Source organism: Vipera berus, assembly GCF_964194415.1.
Source record: "Vipera berus genome assembly, chromosome: 2".
NCBI classification, from domain to species: domain Eukaryota; kingdom Metazoa; phylum Chordata; class Lepidosauria; order Squamata; family Viperidae; genus Vipera; species Vipera berus.
Genome location: NC_138203.1, coordinates 189,060,683 through 189,079,320, shown reverse-complemented (window position 1 = coordinate 189,079,320; position 18,638 = coordinate 189,060,683). Strand labels below are relative to the sequence as shown.

The 18,638-nt window shown below is 36.1% G+C and overlaps 1 protein-coding gene across 1 annotated transcript in view; it reads left to right on the top strand.

Moving 5' to 3' along the window:
• Positions 1-18,638, top strand: part of SLIT3 (slit guidance ligand 3) — a gene marked incomplete at its 3' end in the record, with an annotated part of 569,754 nt that overhangs the window by 40,175 nt on the left and 510,941 nt on the right. Inside the window, exons 2-3 of the mRNA XM_081320704.1 lie at positions 2,905-2,976; positions 6,833-6,904. Coding sequence (XP_081176830.1) covers positions 2,905-2,976; positions 6,833-6,904 — 144 coding nt within the window. The remainder of the gene's footprint in view (positions 1-2,904; positions 2,977-6,832; positions 6,905-18,638) is intronic.

Genomic DNA, 18,638 nt, shown 5'->3' with positions numbered 1-18,638 from the left:
CTCTCTCTCTCTCTGTGTGTGTGTGTGTGTGTGTGTGTGTGTGTGTGTGTGTGTTTATCTAAATGAGTGAACTAAAGGGAATGGGTCCTAATCCATTACAAGTGCTCTCCTCTCCATCTCTTTTCTCGAGTATTTGGGCACAAGTGGAAATGTAAATTGTTCCAGATTATTTTGGAGTTTTTAAAATTGTTCTTTCATCTATATGCTAGCGTGGGACTCAAGATTTGGCAGTGAAGAACAGGGGGGGGGGGAGAGGTGTCCCTCAGCAAGATTCCTGGGTTTGCAAGAAATTCTGGGGGAAATAGTTTAGTCTAAAAGATAAGCTCTGTGGTAGAAGGAAAAGTAAATGGGTTTTAAATGCAAGGAAATGATGGCGTAGCAGATGGACAGGATCTGAGATTCAGTGTGATGGAATTGAAGAACATGAAGAAGAATGGAAGAAGACAGTGATTGCTAGCCAGAGGCTGTCAAAATTCTGTCCCATTGCTTTCTGTGTTTTTCTTACTAGGTCCTTGTGATAGTGTATTAATTCAGCCACCACTGAAGTCAGTTTGTTCATACATGGCAAGATGTGAAGACTTATTAAATAATGGTCTTCCATTGTAATTGGGTTGATGAAGATCTAGCAGTACATGAAAGGTTTTCTTTTTCTCTCCAAATCTAAAAGAAGACTATTTGAGGTCTCTTGAAATGTATTACTTACACCATGTTTTTGATTCAGCCATATGAAACATGATAAACAAGATAAAATGTGGAAAAAATACTTTCCATCATTAAAATTCCTACTGGAGGCTTAATGATCAACTTTTCACATATTGGCTTGTCAAATGTCAAACTTAGGCATGAAGAGCCAGGGTACTCAAGGCCAATTCCTGTTGAAATAGGGAATAAAAAGTAATTATATAGATTGGTTTGTTTATTTCATTTTTTTAGTATCTAAAATTTCTATTATGGAGTCTCCAGCTTAGTTTAGTGGTTTGTGTTCCCATCTGCTTTCAAATTATTTTTATTACACTTGATGGGTATCCGTCTCTCACATCCACCCACAAATTTTTTAAAAAAACAAATGGGAATAATATGTTGAGGAAAAGATGGTTTAAGTTATGGAATGGGTGTTATGGAAACACTGTGGAACTGCTACTGGCTTCTCTCACTGAGTTCTAACTCCTTCTCTCATAGACTGTACTAAAAAATATCCGTGATTTCTAGGAATAATCCATCCCATGAAGATTTTAAAAACTAGTTAAAATTAAGTAAAATGGCCTAGAATACAAAGTCTTCAAGTTCTGTGTTTGATCATAGTCATGCATGATATATTCTGCTAATTAGGATAGAAAGCTTGCAGATATTATCTTGTATATTAAGACCAAAATCCTAGAATAAACATCAGTGAATTTAATTGAACTTATATTTGGGAAAACACCCAAGGGTTGACCTTTTTTCCCTTCTTTCTCATTATGTGAACATTAGAAATATTATTACATAAGAGGATTTTTATGACTTTGGAGTATTAGTGTTAAAGGTTTATATGGATACAGTATTTGTTAGCAAAAGCTACTTATACCATATTACACAGATACTTTACTTGCTTCAAATTTGAAAAAATATGCAGGGAAAAAATTCCCCCAAGATTCTTAAAAATGCAAATAATGTTGCTGTCTGCAAATAAAATGATACTTATATACATTGGCTTATGTAAGTTTATTTCTAAGTTATCGTCTTCAGAAATATAAAGGTAATAGCAAGAAATGTATGTGGCATGTGATTACTTGCAAAATATGTGTAATAGAAACTAGCAGGCTCATTGGAGAGTGGGTTTTACTCAGGTGGTTTTAGAATAGAATAGAATAGAATAGAATAGAATAGAATAGAATAGAATAGAATAGAATAGAATAGAATAGAATAGAATAGAATAGAATAGAATAGAATAGAACAGAATAGAACAGAATAGAATAGAATAGAATCTGGAAGGGACCTTGGAGGTCTTCTAGTCCAGCCCCCTGCTCAAGCAGGAGAACCTATACCATCTCAGACAAGTGACTGTCTAGCTCAGGGGTGTCAAACTGCCGGCATCATAGTGAAATTGTGCCCACCCCATTGCTGGCAATGGCAAAAAAGTTGTGATATGTCACAACACGGTGCGTGCCGTTGTGAGTTTGACACCCCTGGTCTATCTGCTTCTTAAAAATCTCCAGTGATGGAGCACCCATGATTTCTGGGGGTAACCTGTTCCACTGGTTAATTGTCCTCACTGTCAGGAAGTTTCTCCTTAATTCCAGGTTGCTTCTCTCTTTGATCTGTTTCCAACCATTCTTTCTTGTCCTGCCCTCTGGTGCTTTGGAGAATAGTTTGACCTCTCTTCTTTGTGGCAGCCTCTCAAATACTGGTCATGTTCATGTATGTTCAGTATTTTCAGCTCTTTCTCCTGATGGTTTTTCAGGTTTCTTCTTTCCATATTTGAAATGTGGTAGTTTTAAACTTTGTTCTGAAAGGCTAACATAAAGCTATTATTTGAAGGTCCGTATGGATGCATATGCATGTTTTCCAGATTCTCCCACTAACAAAAAAAGTCTAACCATCTCCATGAAAAGGCAGAAAAGCACAATCTCTCTCATCTTCTGTCTTAAACATCTTAATGGTAGAATGGACAATAGGGGATTCATTATTAGATTTTAATTCTTGCCTTATTTCAGCTCTGCATCTTTAACAAAAAGAGGTTGTAAAAAGAAACATTCAAGCAATCTTCCTGTGAGTTGCAATGTTACTCAAGTATCTTGAGTCTTGCCTCGCATTTCCTGTGCAGAATGGGTAATTTGCTGTGTGGTACTCCTATGATATTTTTTAAAATGATTGAACTGCCTGGTAGATACATGTGTCAACTGTGGATTTTTTTTTCTTTTGCAGTGACTTAGACCGAAACAATATTACAAGGATTACAAAGGTGGACTTTGCTGGACTTAAGAATCTTCGTGTTCTGTGAGTATGAAGAGAAATATTCCCCTGAAGCAATTTCTCAGTGTTGTCACTTTGCAAAACTTTGATCTGTTTGCCTTCAGCACATAGCCAACTATGCAGCATGTCTTGAATTATACCGATCTCCTCCTAGTGCATACAGACACTAGCCATAATTTCACCTGATTTTGATAATACTACTTGAGTTTTCCATATTTACAGGTAGTCCTCGGCTTACAAGAGTTCATTTAGTGACCATTCAAAATTACAACAGCATTGAAAAAAAGGGATTATGAACATTTTTCACACTTGCAACCATGGCAGCGTCCCCATGGTCACATGATCAAAATTTTAACTCTTGGCACCTGGCATGCATTTATGACAGTTGCATTGTCCTGCCCCTTTTGCAACCTTCTGACAAACAAAGTCAATGGGGATGCCAGACTCACTTAGCAACTATGTTACTAACTTAACAATTGCAGCGACTCACTTAACAACTGTGGCAAGAAAGGTTGTAAAATGGGACAAAATTCACTTAACAACTGTGTCACTCCGCAACAGAAATTTTTGGGCTGAATTGGCATTGTAAGCCAAGGACTACCAATATTTAGCATATGGAATAGAGTGCATGGATAACAGTAGTAAAATATATATAAAAGGAACACACAGTACTATGGTATAGGTATGATGGAAATATGTACGGTAGTCAGTTTCATAAGGTATGACAAATTCAAGATGTTATAAGTTATAAGTTACATTTTGAAATATGTTGGTTTATGAGAATGGAATAAGTATTCTATATATCTAGGCTATTTATCCAAACAAGTGTAGTCTTTGTTAGTTGGAGAAAATCTGATTTTCCTATTGTGCAACCTTTCAAAGGTAGCTGGTGATTATATGATCCAGTGTCTGACGAGGTGCAGCACAGACATATTCAAGGGAGGATACTCTGGCCCATTTAAACAGAGAGTCTTGACAGATGCCATGCAAGGTGCAAAGTTTTTCCATACTGGTGGGTGGCATCAAACTTGCTAATCTTTGTGTCAGGTCAGATATATTGCCATAACATTGCCTGGATAGAAAGAGATTAATTTTATCCTAATACCATTGTCTATGAAAAAAGCATAGGTGTAATGCAGGGTCTTCAAACTTGGCCCTTTTATGACTTGTGGACTTCAACTCCCAGAATTCCTCAGCCAGGCATGCTGGCTGAGGAATTCTGGGAGTTGAAGTCCACAAGTCATAAAAGGGCCAGGTTTGAAGACCCCTGGTGTAATGGAATGTGTGGAGGACCTTAGGGAAGGAGGGGAAGAGATGTTGTATAGGAAACAATCACAACAAGAGAGGGAGGAGCTCCCTGTGGCTTATCAGTCAGAGGAAAAAAAAAACTTAGGAAGGGCCCAGGTAGTTAAAAGTGGCAATGGGAAGTTTGTACTTTCAGCCTTGCAAGATTCTGTTAATGTAGCCTTACAATAAAGTTGTGTTTTCTGGGAGGGCTGACATCAGTCTTTCAAGTCTAAAATTACAAACTTCCGGCCATCACTTTTAACATTACAATAAGTGACAATTCATAACAAGACTTTGTGGAAAGGAAAAGCATCTGCTGTGAATATACAAAAGTAACACCAAGGGAGGAGTGACTGTGTATTAGTGGTTTGGCACAATGATGAAAGATTATTTAGTCATTAAATGTTTATGTCTCTCATCTCACCAATACAGCAGCACTAGGTTTACTAAGGAAAAGTAGAAAGGATTTTACCCAGTCTAAGTTTATTTCATGTAAGGTTTATTGGATCAGTAGATTGACTTGGACATGAAAGAAATATGCTTAGAATTTCAGAATAGATGGCAGTGTAGAGGCTGGAACTTGGCAAGGTTCTAGGACTATTATGGAAATGTATTTCAAATGTCCTAGACCACCAAGCAAACCACCAAGTTAGCTCAGAAAAGCAGAAAAAGCAATTTAAGAATATGAACATTGGAACAGTGATATATAAAAGCTTAGAATGTTTGTGTTACAGTAAGCAATCAACTATTATGTTATGGCTTCATTCTGTCAGCATTAAAGATTCCAAATCTAGCTGAGGCATGTCTGGGAATCTTCTGCCAAGTCTATTTAAGAATAGAATTAAGGGTTAAGTGTCTGGAAATTCAGGTGTAAAGCCAGACAGTCAATAAGGAATAATTTGTATGCATGAAAAAGTTATCATCACCTATACATAGTTTGGGAGCATATATACGTATATCGGTTTACCTAAGGAGTATACATAATATTAAATCTGCCTATTCAGTACTTCTCTCCAAAGAGCTATTTGTAAAAATGAAATTAATTGATTAAAATTAATTTATGTAATGATTTATTAAAATAAGTTTGTTTATACAGATAAAAATAGAAATAAAATTTAATTAAAGGATTCTTCAAGATACTTTGCTGCTGGTGTTAATTTTCCAGGCATTGTTATTGTCCACATTTTTAAAAGCTATTGACCCAGGGAAAACTACATTTTAATTTTCACTATTTTGTTATACCGTAGTAGTACATCAGGCAACTAACAAGAGAAGTGAAATGAATGTCTTATGTGCATGATTTTATATGTTCTGGAAAAATTGAATAAGACCATACCACAATTAATTTTCAAAATGCTGTGCAGCCTTCCCAGTTTCCTGAAACACTTTTCAGTCAAAATGAGTAATTAAATGTACATTGCCACCAGAGATGGTAATTTGTAACAATTTTATTACCATGTGTCCAACAGTCTAGAAAGACATTAATTCATATAATGGCATCTGAAAGGGGGTTCTCTGTGAATTATTTTTATAGTCATTGATGAATTGTCTGAATATATTTAAAAGGAATTTTATATTTTATATCAAATATATATATATTGATATAAAATATAAAATTGCTTTTAAATGTATACTGTACACTGCATATATATATATATATATATATATATATATATATATATATATATATATATATATATATATATATATATATATATGATTTTATATAAAAAATATATACTCATTTTCATCTATTACCTATTTTGCAAATCCCATCATTTGAAGAATTTTGACTGGCAGAGTCAATGAAGAGAGAACTCTCTGCTGTTATTCCACCCCACCCCATCCTTGGAACATTCTTTCCCCCCCCCCCCAGGGAAAGACAGGACCCACTCTCTGGCCTTTTATAAATGCTTGAAGACCTGTCTCTGCTGATTTGGTTGGGACCCACAGAAAAACGGACAGCCTCAAAGTCTTTCCTACAACTTTTTAATTTTAATTATTTTATTCTTGTTTTTAACTGTTTTTTAAATAATATTTATCTAGAGTTTTTTATGACTATTTGTACATCACCCAGAATTACTCTATAAGGGAGATGGACTGTTTCTAGATATGATCTAGTATATAAATAAAATATAATAATGTTTTTATTAAGATAGTCTCCATATTCCAAATAAAGTGTTTAAAGTCCTCTTCAATTGCTTTAAAGTAGCATATTCAGATAAATTATTATGTAGATTGCAAAAATCTGGATGATTACTAAAACAGGTGGCTTTCTGAATTTTTGGAGCCCACATATGGATGTCCAAGCTAAATAAGTATTGTTGAGCAGTACAACCCAATATATGCTACTTCCAAATAAGGTGTAACCTCTATTTATGAACCTTCAGTATAATTATGTCATACGGTGTTACAAGAGAAAGAATAGTGAGTGACTACATATAGAAGAAAAAGTAAATCCTGAAAAGACATTGTCTCTGTCTGCATTCTAGAGAGGAGATGATAGATTGGCTTTTAGGAAGGGAGAATATTTTTCATATACTATTCCAAATGTTGGTTATTCTTTTAATGCTACTGAAATTCTCTCTTATAGGCATTTGGAAGAGAATCTAATTAGCATGATAGAACGTGGAGCATTTCAAGATCTCAAGCAACTAGAACGACTGTAAGTGTTATCTTTAATTAAACCAATTCTTTAATTAAGAGGTGGTAACATTATGCAGGTGTGTTTGAAATGGGCCTGGATGATGAAGTACATTTCATTCTTTAAAAAAAAAGGAAATTGGGCAAGATTTACATTAGGCATGTTAGAATTATATGAAAGGTGTGCCCTGTGTTCTGTTAAAAGCACAGCTATTCAACATTTGCTTATCTTCTTATTAGTGTATATAGTACTTTACAAGGCACCAGAGGATGGGCCTTAGCCATAATCTTAAATTTGATGAAGACATAGTAACAGAAGAGGATGAAAGAAATGGCAGAAGTAATCAGGGTTATATATGGCATATAGTTACTAGCTAAATTTCAATAAGACATAGAAACTATGGCAGTCTAAAAACTATGAATTTTTTAAAAAGAGCCACAAGGAAATCTTTCATCACATTAAGAGAAGTAGCCTTGAATTCTGAGATGCACTATTAAACTGTCTTCTGAACTGGAGGTAAATGTGAATTTGAATTGAAGATGATAAGTAAGGATATGCTAGACAGAACTTTAGAGGTGAAGGAAAACAAAGGAAGCTATAAAAAGTCAAGATATGTGACTTTTATACTGAATTTATGAAGTATTAGGAGCAAGCTCATAGTAGAGTAGATGCTGGATTGGTGTGATGAGACAATCAAACAGGAGATGACTGCAATAATTTAGGTGGAGCTGGAAAAGGATGGGACAGAATTTTGCTTATAGGATAGAGAATAGAGACTCTGCATTATGGTAAAAATAAAAGCAACTCAACTTGAGCAACACTTAAAGATGAGGAACAAGGGAGTTTATACTTACCTGTTGACGTTGAAATGCTTGCAGTGATTCATAAGATCCCTCCATCACTAAAGCTTATTTTCACAACCAGTTGCATGTTGATTCCTGTGGTTCTTTGGCAAGAAATGCTGATTTTGCCCATGGTGTCAAAAGCAACCCAACTTACCTGAGGAAGACTGCTCTATCTACTATTGGATTGCCCTTAAGTATCAATGTACAGTTGTAGCCAAAAGCCAAAAGACAGCCTGGCCTGTGGCAAATATGAGCTTAATTCCATTTGGCAAAATTGAGTCTCAAAGAGTTGCTTAAATCAGCATTAAGAAGAAATATATAATCACTGCAAGCTTTATTTCTTGTGGAAAATTTGATATAATATGTCATAAGATAAATGGCAATTCCTTAGATTAATACATTTTTATATTGAAAAAGTGAAAGTTAGGATACAGTTTTAAGCTAGATTTTATTTGCACAATTTCCTTTTTTATTCCTGTTGAAAATATATAATTATATTTTGATTTGGTACATTAGATGAAAAAATATATATTGTGAGCTTGGTTTAATAAAGTTTCTGTTACGATTGCTAGATTTTCTCCAGCCAAATAGTTATTACCGTAATATTGCAATAAAATATAACGGGAAATAATGCTTGCTTTACTTGTGGTTATTTAAAAGCATAAAGGTTAAAATACTGAATGAATGTAGTTTTGATGGAATTTTACTTGCCAATACTTCAAAGTGAAGCTAAAACTATAAACGAAAAAAATATGGACATATTTTTTTAAAAATGTGTGACTTGTCTTGGTTCCTGCATATAAAATTTTAATATATGAAAAGGCCTATAGATTGTGTTCAGGCCAAAAGCCTGCTTGGAGACTTATGTATCCTAAAAACTATAACTTAAATTAAGCAACTGGATGCATGTAAGTTTCAAAACATACTGCAGTGATTTAATAGACAGAAAAATGCTTTTATTACTATGTGTGAATAAAATGCAGTTTTGGAAATGATTCCATCATAGAAAACTGATGTGCTATTGGTGCACTAAGGGTGCTCTTGGTTCTGCTAGAATGAGTGTGAGTGTGTCTACTATATGTGGCTAAATGATGTATCTCCATATTAGTAAAGGTATGAACACTTCAGTACTCTTATTAAATATGTCCTTATTAGAATAGCTAGGTTAAGACAAATGTCCATATGACAAGCTTACGCATTGTACTAAATTATGATTTATTTAGCAATGGCTTATTGAATGACTCATAATTGGCAGCACCCGGAGACACTGTGGGGTTTCCTTGGTTTTGTTTAAGTTGTTATATAACCTTGGAATATAGATTTTCAGTGTACATTATGTATTATATATGCACATATTATAGGTTTGTATAGTTAATTAGTTTTTTTTTATTTTTTTCCTCAATTTTGTGAAAGTATCATACCAAGACATGCTCATTCAACATTCTGAAAGAAGATGTAAATGCAGATACCTGATTCCATATATTTCAGTCCAACTTTTTTGATTGTTTTGAACATGCTTTGATTGTTTCGGCTTGAATTTTACTAGCAATGAGGAAACAGTAATTAGCAGAGAAGGAATGGCAATACGAACAGTCCATCTTTAGAGAGAGATAGCATTTTGGGCTGCATTGAATATATTTTTATTCCTTGAAAGGAATGTTATGAAATTCTTTGCAAATAGTTTCCCATTTAGTCACTAACAAGAGAGTTGATTAACTAAGGAAAATGAATGTTCAGCTGTTTTATGTTAATCTTCACTTAGGTCATAATCAAGTTATATTCAAAAATAATCACTCTTTTATCAGTTCAATATTTTTCTAATAAGATAATACGGTTTATGATGGCTGGTCTTTATGATATATGCATAGTTCCATCTCTTTTAATTTTACTAGGTTTCTATTTTTTCCACCATAAGTTTCCCCCCCTCATTTTTGCATCAATGAGCTTAAAATAAAATAAAGCAAAAAAGTATACATTTAAAAGTTCTGAAGACTATTAGCTTGGGAAATGTCGTTATATAATTATCAGCATATTTTACTGATGCTTATATGCTATTTCAATTGTTCTCAACTCTAAACAACCTATCTGTAAATCAAGTTAAAATAATAAGAGTGATTATGATAATAATTTTTTTTACAAACCCAATAGGATAATGCCAACTTATACGCTAACTCTGATCCATGAGGAGCTTTAAGAGTGATTTTGAAATTGTGTCAGAAGCACTTGAGGCACTTCCGAGTTGAAAGGATTAGATGGTAACATCACCATTGCCCAGGCGATGCCCAGGTGGGGGAGGGGCACCTTTCATATCCCTGGGGGGAACTGGAGTGAAGGTCAAGAGCTCATCCCACCCCACAGCAACACTCGGATCTCAAATGTGGGCTGGCTAACCTCCAACCCAGTGTCCTTAGCACAAGGGGCACCATGCTCCTCTTTAAGAATGATAATCAGCATCTTAAAATGCATTCAGAAGTCAACTGGTAGAAAGTATAATTCTTAAAGTAATTGTGTAATATATGCAAATTGATAATGTATCCATAATTCCTCACACCACTGCATTCTAGACCTTTTGTAGCTTCTTACTGGACCTCAGAGGCAGCCCCTTGTAGAACATGTTACAATAATCCAACCTGAATGACAATGAGAATCTCCCACTCCAGTAGGGACTGTAATTGACACATATGTTGAAGTCATGGGAAAGCCCGCCCCCCAGCTATAGCTAAAACATGCCATGGATTAAGATTAAAGATGTGAATTAAGCAGGAGACCCAGATTGCAAGGTAGTCCTCAATTTACAACCACAATTGGGACCTGAACTTCCATTGCTAAGTGATGTGATTGTTAAGTGTGTCACACCTGATTTTACAACTTTTTTTGCAGCAGTCATTAAGTGAACTATCAGGGTCATTAAGCGAACCACAGGGTCATTAAGTGCATCCAGCTTTGCTGGAAGCCCCTGGGGAAGTTTGTAAATGGCAGTCATGTAGTCATAAAATGTTGCAGATACATGTCGGTTGCCAAACACCCAAATATTGATCATGAAATTGTGGGTATGCTGCAGCGGTGTGACAGGACTGGTTGTCACCTTTTCCAGCACTGTCATAACTTTGAATGGCTGTTGAATGAATGAATGAATGAATGAATGAATGAATGAATGAATGAATGAGTCAGATAAATATGAAGATAGCCCATCCTGAGCTAATAAATTCACATCTCTCTGGAACGGGATGGCTTCTGAACCCAAAACCATTCTGTCTTGCTGGGGCTGTGCCTATGTTGGTTCCACCCATCCAAATCCTAATAGCCTCCAGACACTAGGATGCACCTCAACAACATCACATCTCCAGCCACTATTATAAACATCATATTGGCTTGAATATGTGTTCTTACCTGTGTTATCGCTGATTTGCTCTTAGGCATCTCTTCATTTGTTTCATTTCTTGCTGCTCAGTAAAGAAGAGGCTCTGCTGGATTGCTGAGCAGGGAGTAGCTACTCAGGTGCACTTCTGTCCAAGACCATCATTGTATGGGCGAATAAAAATTTCACTGAAATCCAGACATTTTATATACTCCTTTTATTGCATCACAGAAAATGAGAATTCGGTTGCAAGCAATCTGAGTACATTGATGATGATATAGATAGGTAATTTTAAGCCCAAATATAAAATTCAATGGAGTTGCACTTCAATAAAATTGTAGGGTTATGTTAGCAATGTAAATATATATTTTTTTTAAAAAAAACATTGATAGGGAAAGAAGGAAAGTCAAGATGCTCATTGTTGTTTTTTTTAATCCAGAAGTGAGTGACCACTGATCCTGCAAACATTGTTGAACTACGTCGTCCAACCTTCTTTCTTCCTTTTTTTCTTTTTGGACCTTTCAAGTCAGTGTTGACATCTGGTGACTGCCTGGAAAAATCCCTGACATTTTCTTGGCCAGATTTCAGAAGTGGTTTGCCATTACTTCCTTCCTCAGGCTAAGAGAAGTGACAAGGTCACCCAGCTGACTTTATGCCTAAGGCAGAACTAGAACTCCCAGTCTCCCAGTTTTTAGTCTGATGCCTTAACCGCTACACCAAATGACTTCATTGGGTACTGTAGTACCAATTTAGGTACTGTAGTTTAACAACTGGAAGCCCTTTCCTTCTTTAAATTTTAAAGGTTTAACCCTAACTGGTTTGAGCTGCTAACTTTTAGAAATAGTTTATTAATACAAAAATGGCAGCATGTTAAAGTAAGAAATCTTATAATTTGGATATAATAAAATATCTAGCATATCTAAAATATGCTAAAATATCTCTTAGTCCTTCCCATTATTGGTTGCATTCTATGTTTTTGAAAATGGAATAGGCTTTTTAGCCAATATTTTCTGTTCATCATTGCTAGTGTGCTAATATGATTGGCAGGACAGTAATAAAGAGTTCCATTCATAATATTGCATGTCTGTCTTCAGCTAGCAATAACCACAACTCTGCAACCTTTTTGATCTCTCCCTGTTGATGAGAGTGGACTTTGCTCCTTACTAAACATTTTAAAAATTGATGCCTCTTCAGCAGAGGAAGCCATTAGCAGTTCTGTCAACAGGTCTTCGCAGGAGGAAGCTAAACTCAGGAAAAGGGCAGCTAGGAAGACCACAGGCATAGTCTAAGAAATTATTTTGGTCCGCATGGGTGCATCTGTACAGGCCAGAAAAGCACAGAAGCTTATTTTAACTAATAGAATAATAAGCCATCCCGATTTCATCAAAAAACATTTGTGTAGTAGGTCATTGACCCATAAGAACTCAAGGAAAAACAAATATGGGTCATGTTTAAACAGTCCAGAGGGTTTAAAACCACAATTCCTCTGCTTCCAAAAGAACCAAGAATTATAGTACTGAAGGAAGATGTTCATAAGCAGCACAGAAATAATACAACTGAAGTAGTAGTTTTAGTATATTCCTATTTATTCTTTCCTGAAATATGCTTAGAACTATGACATGTACATTTAGAATATGTATTTCTTTATGCATTTGTGAAATGCTAAGTGGTACCAGCATAATAATGAAGTATTAGTGCATACAAAATACTATCTGTTTGCGGCCTCTTCTGTTTTCAGGATCATACCTATGTCTAATGGATTGTAATATACAGATGGCATGCTAGATTATTGAGATTTGGGACAACGTTAACTCCTTTTAGAGTATTTCTTAGAGTTCTGAAATTTTAATTTTCTCTTTCCTGGGAGAGGAAAGAGTGTCTCTCACTGTCTTCTCACTGAAGACAAGAACAGACAGTACCCAAAGTAAAATATAGGTGGAGAAAAGACAATTTTAAAAAACCAGGAAGGAAAGTATAGAAAACGTAATCAAGCAGCAAAGGAAAAGAAGAATATGTGGAATGTAAAAGATGCTGAAACTTTTCAGAATTTGAAAAGGAGGCCAATACTGTTGCCAGAGCTTTCAGAATCCATGGAGACAACAAAAGTCCCTGGAGGCAGACTGATAATAATGGCTCTCTCAGAGGGGTAAGGCCAGATTTCAATGACAACAGTAGCTTAAGGAATTTAGAGTGGAAAAAATTGTGTGGCTGCTTTCTGGATGCTAGATGTAGCTGGAGGACAACATTGGTGGAGTTGGCGTAAAGAAACTATGGGGAACAAAAGATTTGGGGAAAGAGATTTGGTAGCACATCTGCTACAGAAGCTTGAAAACCATTCCATATTCTGATCAACAATCATAACAGGAGAAATGTATCTTGCGACTATGCACAAACAAAACAAGCAGTATATTTGGATGCAAAGAAAAGTGGCCAAGAATCAAAGGACTGAAATGACTGCTTTGGGGGCAATTGAGAAACTGATTTCAATAAAGAACTAATTTAGTTCACATAGGAAAGAGATTAGGTTGTAAGATAGAAGAATAAGGCACATGATTAAACGCAACAATATAAATCATAGCTAATAAATAGTCAGCCAATCACATATTGAAACAGAGCAGAGGACGGTCTGACAAGTAGGGCAATGATTACACAAGACTGGCTGGATTGTCAACAGTTGGAGAAAGAAATACTAAAGAGGCTGGTCTCAAGTCAAACTGGGGTTGCCAGGGCACTGATCTGTTTATAGAAAGTGGAAAAAAGAATCCTAACAAATGGGTATTTGGAAATGGAGAGATTGGAGATGCCAAGTAAAGTTTCTTGCTAGGTCAGCTATAATTGGCCTTGAGACAAAGCAAAGTCACTGCTAGAAAGAAGATTACACCTAATCTGTTTTGCTGGAGGCTTCTAGAGCCCATAAACAGGAAATGTGCAGCCACAGCAGGATTGGGGAAACAAAGAGGTGCAAAGATGACAGATACAGATTTTGTGAGAGCATTCTGTTTTAAGCCTGCTCATGAGCAGTTTCTAAATAATTGTGAGTGTGGCCTTCTGACAGCAGATGATAGAGTAAAGCTAGGACTGTCTCTATCAGACAGAGAGCAGCCATCAGGACTGCAATGCCAGTCTGTTGGGCAATGAGAAAGGGTACAACCTGTGCATATGGACTAGTTGTCATACCCAAAGAGACCTGATCCACTTGGAATGAAAATGTGGAATGCCATGACAATGAAACCATTTCTGTTTTGCTGCAAATTAATAGTCCTGTATATGGAGACATACATGAATGATCATGTAAACAATTTAATAATGTTTCTCCATAGTAAAGTAAACATTTTACCTATTACAAGAAAATAAAGAGAATATATATAAATTAAAAAAAACTAAGTAAATGAATATCTACATAAATTTTATTCTACCCAAAATATATCACTTTTATTTATTTTAATTCTTATTCCATTCCATTTTATATGTATATAGTAAAGCTTCTGAACAGCAACAATCTCATCAGAAAGCAAAAACAATATCAATAAAAAAGAAGAGAAAGATGAAAAATACATAAAAGGAGTAATCACAATCATAAAATGAAACTAGTAAAATACATTTGTGCACTCGCAAATCTATTACCAGTCAAAGCATCTCTTTCCTTGCTAGTGGGTCTTAATGCCTTTCCTAAAGCCAAGTAGAAGTGGAGCTGCCTGAATATCATGTGTAAAGGAGAAGCAGAGTTTGGGCTACACAATTGGTACACAAGATGTAACTGTCCAAAAGCTTTTCTAGTCAAGGCTGTGAATCTAGGAAGATCTCCAAGTCGTAAACTACCCTTGGAATGAGGAAATACAATTCTGCCCAGAATCAAAGATGGTATTTCTCTGGATTGTTAGACCTGCAAATCCAAAGCTGATGCATTTTGAAGGAATTCAAGTTTGACTCTCTCTTCTTCCTCATCTAGACCTGACAGCAAAACAATGCTATGTATTCCAGTCTCTCAGAAATGGATCAATAGCTGCTGGTCAAAAGCAAAAGGTTAAAGAGGACCAGAAGGCTTGCACCTCCCCCACTCTGAACTCCCTGTTGGTCATCCACAAACATGACCCACACAGTTTCCATGCTATATCCTGGCCTACGACCTGACTGACAAAGGTTCAAATAATTTGTTTCCTCAAGCTGAGATAGTCCAGATAAAGGATCAGAGACTGGGGACTCCAAGAATGCTATTTTATTGCTTATAGTCTTAATACATTTGCAATTGTAAGATAGATAGCCATTAAAATAATTAAATAAATAGACAGACAGAGTCCTGTTCAAATCTTTCAATCCATTTTTTTAAGGCCCAGAATGTTGAAATGGGGCTATTCTGAGTCTCTCAGGCTTTCTACTTTTCTGGAACTGAATTACTGATTTTCATCTCCCACACCCCTTTCTCAGGGGCCGAGCTAAATGTATTTACACCCCCTCTACAGCTTTAAGGCCACCTCTCTCCCCACAACCATTTCCTGAAAAGGGCAAGTTATAGACAGGTCTAAAATTATCCATAATAGTGAGATAGAGGGAGGACTCCCGAGCAGAGGAGGCACCAATACCTCATTCAGAGAAGCCCTGATTCTGTAGGAATCCAATTTTATATCACAGAGGCCCCAAGCAACCAGGAGAAATATGGTTCCAAATGGTCAGCATTGAAGCTGACCTTACAGAAAACACCATCTACTTCCTCACAACTCACATCCTCAGAGATGCAATCAAAACGGCAAAAGGTCTCCTTTTGTTGCTCACTTCCCTGAGCAGCTCAATAATCCAACCATAGAGGGCAGACCTTTCTTGGTTCTGAGTCACTGGGAATTGAACAGCATATTAATTTAAGTAATAATAATTGTATCCCTCTCAGTATGCTAATCATAGTTACATATAGCCTACCAAAGTTGGTAGTTATTTTCTTTCCATGGAATGGAAATGATATAAGGATAGAGATGGTCTTCAGTTTCTTAAGACAGCATCATATTTTTAAAAAAAATTGTGCGACTACAGTTATAACTAATGTTGGCATAGATATTCCCTCTCTCTGGAGTATATTATATCCTCAGATAATATCCGTGCCCATAAATTAAATCATAGTTGCTCTTTCTTGTTCTTGTGTAAGAAAACTAGTCAATTTTTCAAATTTAGCCCCTGACTTTCTAACATATTTTCATGTTAGTTTTAAATAGTTCAGGCTATGAGGGAGACCAGATCAAGAACTAAACTCAATAGACTACTTTAAAGATTGGCTGTAATAACAATATTTCAAGATTGATTGTGCTCCCTCTCCTCTTTCTTTTATAGTGTGGTCATGTGTGAGACATTTGGGTGCACGTTCTACATGTCCACAACTTAATCTAGGCTGTACAATAACAAAGCCTTCAAACTGCAAAAGGGAGTTTCTTAAGCTGCTTACTAGGTCAAAATGTGCATTCATTCATTCATCCTCTCAATACTTCATATCCAAAATATATGTGTCCCAAATACACAAACTCAATCACTCACAATGAGCCTGTTCTGCTTTCACTATCTGCTGTTTTTTGTTAACGCTGAACAGTGTATTTTTTCACAGTCATCATTCCTCTAATACTGTCCAGTCTCTGAAGTTATTACTGTAGCTAAGCAAGTAAGGCTAGGATGGAATGCAGATATACTTGTTCATCCCAATGCAGCTATGAGTTTCACTGTCAGGATCTGCAGTGTGTCTAGATCATGTTGCTCCAGATATTACACCCTTGCATCAAGTTAGGTTGAGCATACAGAAGTGGATTTGGATACCACCTTCACTGGCCTTTCCTGTCTCAAATGCCATCATTTTCTTGTTATCTGGTTTATAAAAAGCAACCATTTATATGTGGTCTGTAAACCGTTTTTGTGTACAAGTGGAGGCCATAATTTAAATTGTTCAGATAATATTGATGCCTGTACAGAAGAAAAGGGATAAAGTTGGCAAATACATACAAGAATTAATAGCAATTAAAAGAAAGGTTATGCCACATTTCAGACCTGGGAAAAGAAGGACCATAAGAAAGAGACTCAAAACAACCCTGCCTTGATTCTTTTTGAGAGGGTGGAAAGAAACTGACAGGCTTTCTGTTTTTATGTTTTTATACCCCAAACCATAAAGTGGCCTTCCAGTAATCCTTCTTTCCTTGATTAGTTTCCATCCATTGTTTCTTGTCCTGCCTTCAGGGTCTTTGGAGAATATATTGACCTCCTCTTCTTTGTGGCAGCCTCTTAGATATTGGAAACACTGCAATCATATCACCCCTCGTCCTTCTTTTCATTAAACTAGACATACCCCATTCCTATAACTGTTCTTCAAATGTTTTAGCCTCCAATCACCTAATCATCTTTGTTGCTCTTCTCTGTACTTTTCTAGAATCTCAACATGTTTTTATATTGTGGTAACCAAAACTGGATGCAGTATTCCAAGTGTGGTCTTACCAAGACCTTATAAAGTCATACTAACACTTCACATAATCTTGATTCTATCCCTCTGTTAATGCAACCTATGACAAATGGCTGTCCAGTCTCTTCTTCAAAACTTCCAATGTTGGAGCATTCACAGCTTCTGGAGGCAGTTTGTTCCACTGATTAATTGTTCTATCAGGAAGTTTCTCCTTAGTTCTAGGTTGCTTCTCTCCTTGATTAGTTTCCATCTTGTCTTACCTTCTTGTCTTACCTTCAGGCACTTCGGAGAATAGTTTGACTCCCTCTTCTTTAGAGAATAGCTTCACTCCCTCCTGAGATATTGGAACACTAAGATGATCAAAGGTCTGGAGACTAAAACATATGAAGAATGGCTGCAGGACTTGGGTTTGGCTAGTCTAAAGAAAAGAAGAAATAGGGGAGACATGATAGCAGTATCCAGTATTTGAGGGGCTTCCACAAAGAAGAGAAGGGCATGTTATTCACCAAAGCACCAGAGGGCAGGACAAGAAACAATGGTTGGAAATTGATCAAAGAGAGAAGCAACCTGGAATTAAGGAGAAAGTTCCTAACAGTGAGGACAATTAACCAGTCCAGAAATTGTGGGCCTCCATCACTGGAGATTTTTAAGAAGCAGCTAGACCAGGGGTGTCAAACTCACAATGTCACATGACGTGTCATGATGTATCACAACCTTTTTGCCATTGCCAGCAATGGGGTGGGCACAGTTTCACTATGATGCATCCAGCCTATGGGCTGGCAGTTTGACACCCCTGAGCTAGACAGTCACTTGTCTAAGATGGTATAGGTTCTTCTGCTTGAGCAGGGGGCTGGACTAGAAGACCTCCAAGGTCCCTTCCAGATTCTATTCTATTCTATTCTATTCTATTCTATTCTATTCTATTCTATTCTATTCTATTCTATTCTATTCTATTCTATTCTATTCTATTCTATTCTATTCTATTCTATTCTATTCTATTCTATTCTATTCTATTCTATTAAGTGTATTCTATTCTAAGTGTATTCTATTCTATTCTATTCTATTCTATTCTATTCTATTCTATTCTATTCTATTCTATTCTATTCTATTCTATTCTATTCTATTCTA